We start from the raw sequence: 4,194 nt of genomic DNA, 5'->3' as shown, positions 1-4,194 counted from the left end.
TCTCTCTCTGTCTGCCTGCCTACTTGTGAAATAAATAAAATCTTAAAAACAAAACAAAAATACAATCTTTAAGCGATACAACATTTCCCTGTGTTGTCAGGTAATCTACAATTTTAATGACGAGTTCATAGTTGTAAAAGAAAACAGCTATATGAAGGCCAATACCATTTGCATTTTAGGTAAGCTCTCCAAAACCACTCAAAAGCTCTATACCCAGGGCACCGGGACGCTCAGTGGGTTAAGCCTCTGCCTTCAACTCAGGTCATGATCTCAGGGTCCTGGGATCCAGCCCGCATGGGGCTTCTGCTCCGCGGGGAGCCTGCTTCCCCACCCCCCCCACCCCGCCTGCCTCTCTGCCTACTTGTGATCTCTGTCAAGTAAGTAAATAAAATTTAAAAAAAAAAAAAAAAAAAAAAAAGGAACGCCTAGGGACGCCTGGGTGGCTCAGTTGGTTAAGCAGCTGCCTTCGGCTCAGGTCATGATCCCAGCGTCGTGGGATCGAGTCCCGCATCGGGCTCCTTGCTCAGCAGGAGCCTGCTTCTCCCTCTGCCTGCCATTCTGTCTGCCTGTGCTCGCTCTCTCTCCCTCTCTCTCTGACAAATAAATAAAATCTTTAAAAAAAAAAAAAAAAAGGAACGCCTCGGTTAGATTTTATTAATCTGGGCGGCAAATATAGGGAATCTGTTGTATTAGACTCCGAGCTTTCCGTTGCTTGAACTACTTCCCGTTAAAGAACGTACCGACGAGTATTCTAAACGCCCTGAACACGGATTCAAGAACGAAACCGGCGTCTTCGAACCTCGCTGCGTCCACATGCACCACTGACAACAACGAGGTTTCGCCATTTGGGGGTTCACTGCGCACCTTCCGCAGGTGCCGGGGACTGCGGACACCCAGCCGCTCCGGTACAAGGACCACCACGCGGCAATGGCCGAGCCCTTCCGCACCAGCCCGGGCCCCGCGTGCCCGGGCAGAGGCCGCAGGAACGCCCCGCGCGAGCACAGCCGCGGGTCCCTCGGGCGGCCAGAGCGCGCACGACCTCGCAGACAGCGGGGCCCGGCGGGAAGAGGGAGCGAGGGAAGCCTCGTCCCGGGCTGTGGGCTGAGGCTCGCGGACGCGGAGGGAGGCTTGGGCGGGCCCAGCCTTGCCCGGGTCGGTGCTGGACGCCGGCGGGCCTGTGAGCGGCCCGTCTCCTGCGCAGGACGCGGCAGCCGCGATGCGCGAAGCAGCGGCCCTCGCCGCGCGGGCCGGGACTCCCGTGTGGCCCCCTACTGAGTGCTTCCGGGGCGCTCCGTCTGTCCGGTCCGCACGGGTGCGACGGCGGCGGCTCCAGACGCGGACAGCCGGTCCGAGCGCGTCGGCTCAGGAGGAGCGCGCGTCCCCGCGGCGGGCTCCCCTTCGGCTCCTCCCCCGCCCGGTCCCCCCGAGAGCCGAGGGGCCGTGCCGCAGCCGAGACGCGGCGGACAGCACGGACCACGGCCGCCCTGCCCAAGCCCCGCGGCCGAAGGGCGGCAGCCATGGCGCGTTCCTGCCGACCCAGCGCGCAGCCACCGCCGCGCGGCCCGGTCCTCAGCCTCCACGCCGGGGTCGCACGGCGCGCCCCGGGGGCTCCGCGCTATGCCTCGTCTCCCCGACAGCGTTCGGGCTCGGTCAGGCCCACAGGACACGGAGCCCCGAGCGCGTCCCCAACCCCGGACCCTCGCCCCGCACGGGCCTCCGCTAGGCTCGGCTGAGCACGCCCCGGAAACGGCCCCGCTCCCGCTGTCCCCCTCCCGTCTGAAGCGCTTTCCGGTTCCGGCGGAGGCGCCTGCGGGTCGCCGGGACTTCGGCGGCCGCCACGGCTCCTCCGCGGTCCCCTGCGCCCGGGCCCGGTACGCGGACGCGCAAGGGACGCACCCGTCCGTGCCGAGAGCCCCCGGCCTCCCGCGCCTCGTCCGCGGGGTTGCGCCGGGCACGCCTCCTAAAGACCCGTCCCGCTGCCCTGAAAGCCCTCCCCAGCCTCCGACCGGGCTCTGCCGGTACCGCCCACGGGCCGAGCCCAGGGCCCCGGACACCGGAGCCATGAGCGGCCGCCGTCACTTCCGGCTCCGGGGTCCAAAGGGGTGAGGCTCCCGGGGACCGGGATAGGCCGAACCGCTGGGCGGGGCGGACCGCGTCCTCCAATCACCGGGCGGAAACACTCTACTCCCCGCCCACCAGGAACGCTGTCGGGCTCAGGACCGAATCCTGACATCTAGGTCTGGGTAAACAAAACAGCCCGTGGGAGCGGCTAGAACATGCGGTGGGCGTGGCTTGTGGCCTGGCTCCTCCCCCAGGTGTAGTTATGGGCGTGTCTCAGGAATAGGTGACTGGTCTTGAGAACTTTTCCCGTGGCCTTTTTATTTATTTATTTTTTAAAAAGATTTTATTTATTTATTTGACAGAGATCACAAGTAGGCAGAGAGGCAGGCTCCCTGCCGAGCAGAGAGCCCGATGCGGGCTCGATCCCAGGACCCCGGGATCATGACCTGAGCCGAAGGCAGAGGCTTTAACCCACTGAGCCACGCAGGCGCCCCTCCCGTGGCCTTTTAATTGCTTTTAAATGCAAGTGAAATTATTTCATACACACTATTTCTGCAATTAACTTTTCTTTTTTTTTTTTACTTTTTTTAAAAAAATATTTTATTTATTCATTTGATAGAGAGAGATCACAAGTAGGCAGAGAGGCAGGCAGAAAGAGGGGGGGAGGCTGAGCAGAGAGCCCAATGCGGGGTTCAATCCCAGAACCCTAAGACCATAACCTGAGCTGAAGGCAGACGCTTAACCCACTGAGCCACCCAGGCGCCCTTGCAATTAACTTTTCTTAATAAATCGTACAATACGATAATCTGCCCAAACCACCACGGAGGTATCCTTTTAGAGTTAATGGATTTTGGGGTGGCAATCCATTGCCAATAAAAAGTCCCTCTCGATCTGAATACCCCCAGAACCCTTCCTAACGACGCTGTTACTCAAAATGTTACTCAAAAATGAGTACACAGGGGCACCTGGGTGGCTCAGTGGGTTAAGCCTCTGCCTTCAGCTCAGGTCATGATCTCTGGGTCCTGGGATCGAGCCCTGCATCGGGCTTTCTGCTCAGCAGGGAGCCTGCTTCCCGGTCTCTCTCTGCCTGCCTCTCTGCCTCCTTGTGATCTCTGTTTGTCAAATAAATAAATAAGATCTTTAAAAAAAAAATGAGTATACATATTCCTTTAGTAAATACACTTGACCCTTGAGCAACGTGGGGGTTAGGGGCTCTGATGTCCTGCCCAGTTGAAAATGCGTCACTTTTGACTTCCCCAAAATTTAATAATGGCCCGCTGTTGACCAGAAACCTTACTGATAACAGAAACGGCCGATTAACACGTATTTAGTATGCTATATGATTATAAACCGTATTCTTACAATAAAGTAAGCTAGAGAAAAAATATTAATATCATAAGGAAAATACATTTTCACTTCCACACAATGTTTATTTTAAAAATCTTCATATAAGTGGGCCTACACAGTTCAAACCCAGGTTGTTCAAGGGTCAACTGTTCTCATTAAGCATCTTCTATGACCCAGACTGTTCTCTGCACTGGGGGATAGAGTAAATGGCCACAAAAATCCTTGCCTTCATCCTTCTTAGATCCCAGTGGGGAGCAACAACAACCAAAAAACCATATTAATAAATAGCATATGTAATAAATAATATATCCCAATGTGAACAGAGAGGGACTGTGAGGGCCCATCCCTTCTGCGGCCTCCCCCAGGTCTCACACAGCTGTGAGTCCCATCACTCCCAGGGAAGCCCCTACCATAGCCTCCTGCCCCCTACACACTCCCCACTTCCCCATCTGAGGACCAGCCCCAGCATCTTCCTGGTTCTAGGCAGGATGCGGCTGGTGCCTGGGGGGCTGGTGCACCGTGCCGGAGGAGAGGCTGGGGGCAGGCCTGGGGATATGTTTACATATTCAAGAAAGTGAAAAGACAATCCACAGACCAGAAGCAAATATTTGCAAATTATATACCTGACAAGGGAATTATATCTAATATACATAAAGAACTCCCACAATTAGTAATAGAAGGATAAGTCATCCAATCAGAAGAGGCAAAGGGTGTGAATTGACATTTCTCCCAGGATATACAGAGGGCCCATCAGCACATGAAAAGATGCTGTGCATCATCAGCCAC

The 4,194-nt window shown here is 56.2% G+C and overlaps 1 protein-coding gene across 2 annotated transcripts; it reads right to left on the bottom strand.

Moving 5' to 3' along the window:
• Positions 1 to 569: 569 nt before the first annotated feature.
• Positions 570 to 2,373, bottom strand: LOC125087062 (collagen alpha-1(I) chain-like). 2 transcript variants are annotated; one of them, XM_047706953.1, is made up of 3 exons: positions 1,398 to 2,373; positions 1,255 to 1,356; positions 570 to 1,175 (listed from the first exon to the last, which is right to left on the bottom strand). In XM_047706953.1, exons 1-3 carry the CDS (start codon positions 2,061 to 2,063, stop codon positions 690 to 692), a joined length of 1,254 nt encoding a protein of 417 aa, XP_047562909.1. In that variant the 5' UTR covers positions 2,064 to 2,373; the 3' UTR covers positions 570 to 689. The 2 variants fall into 2 exon arrangements, with proteins under 2 accessions (XP_047562909.1, XP_047562900.1); XM_047706944.1 differs by having other exon boundaries at positions 570 to 1,356.
• Between the last annotated feature and the right edge of the window lie 1,821 nt (positions 2,374 to 4,194).

The sequence above is a fragment of the Lutra lutra genome, chromosome 1, assembly GCF_902655055.1.
Source record: "Lutra lutra chromosome 1, mLutLut1.2, whole genome shotgun sequence".
NCBI classification, from domain to species: Eukaryota; Metazoa; Chordata; class Mammalia; order Carnivora; family Mustelidae; genus Lutra; species Lutra lutra.
The sequence above is the reverse complement of the archived record's forward strand: the minus strand, read 5'-3'. Positions and strand labels throughout refer to the sequence as shown.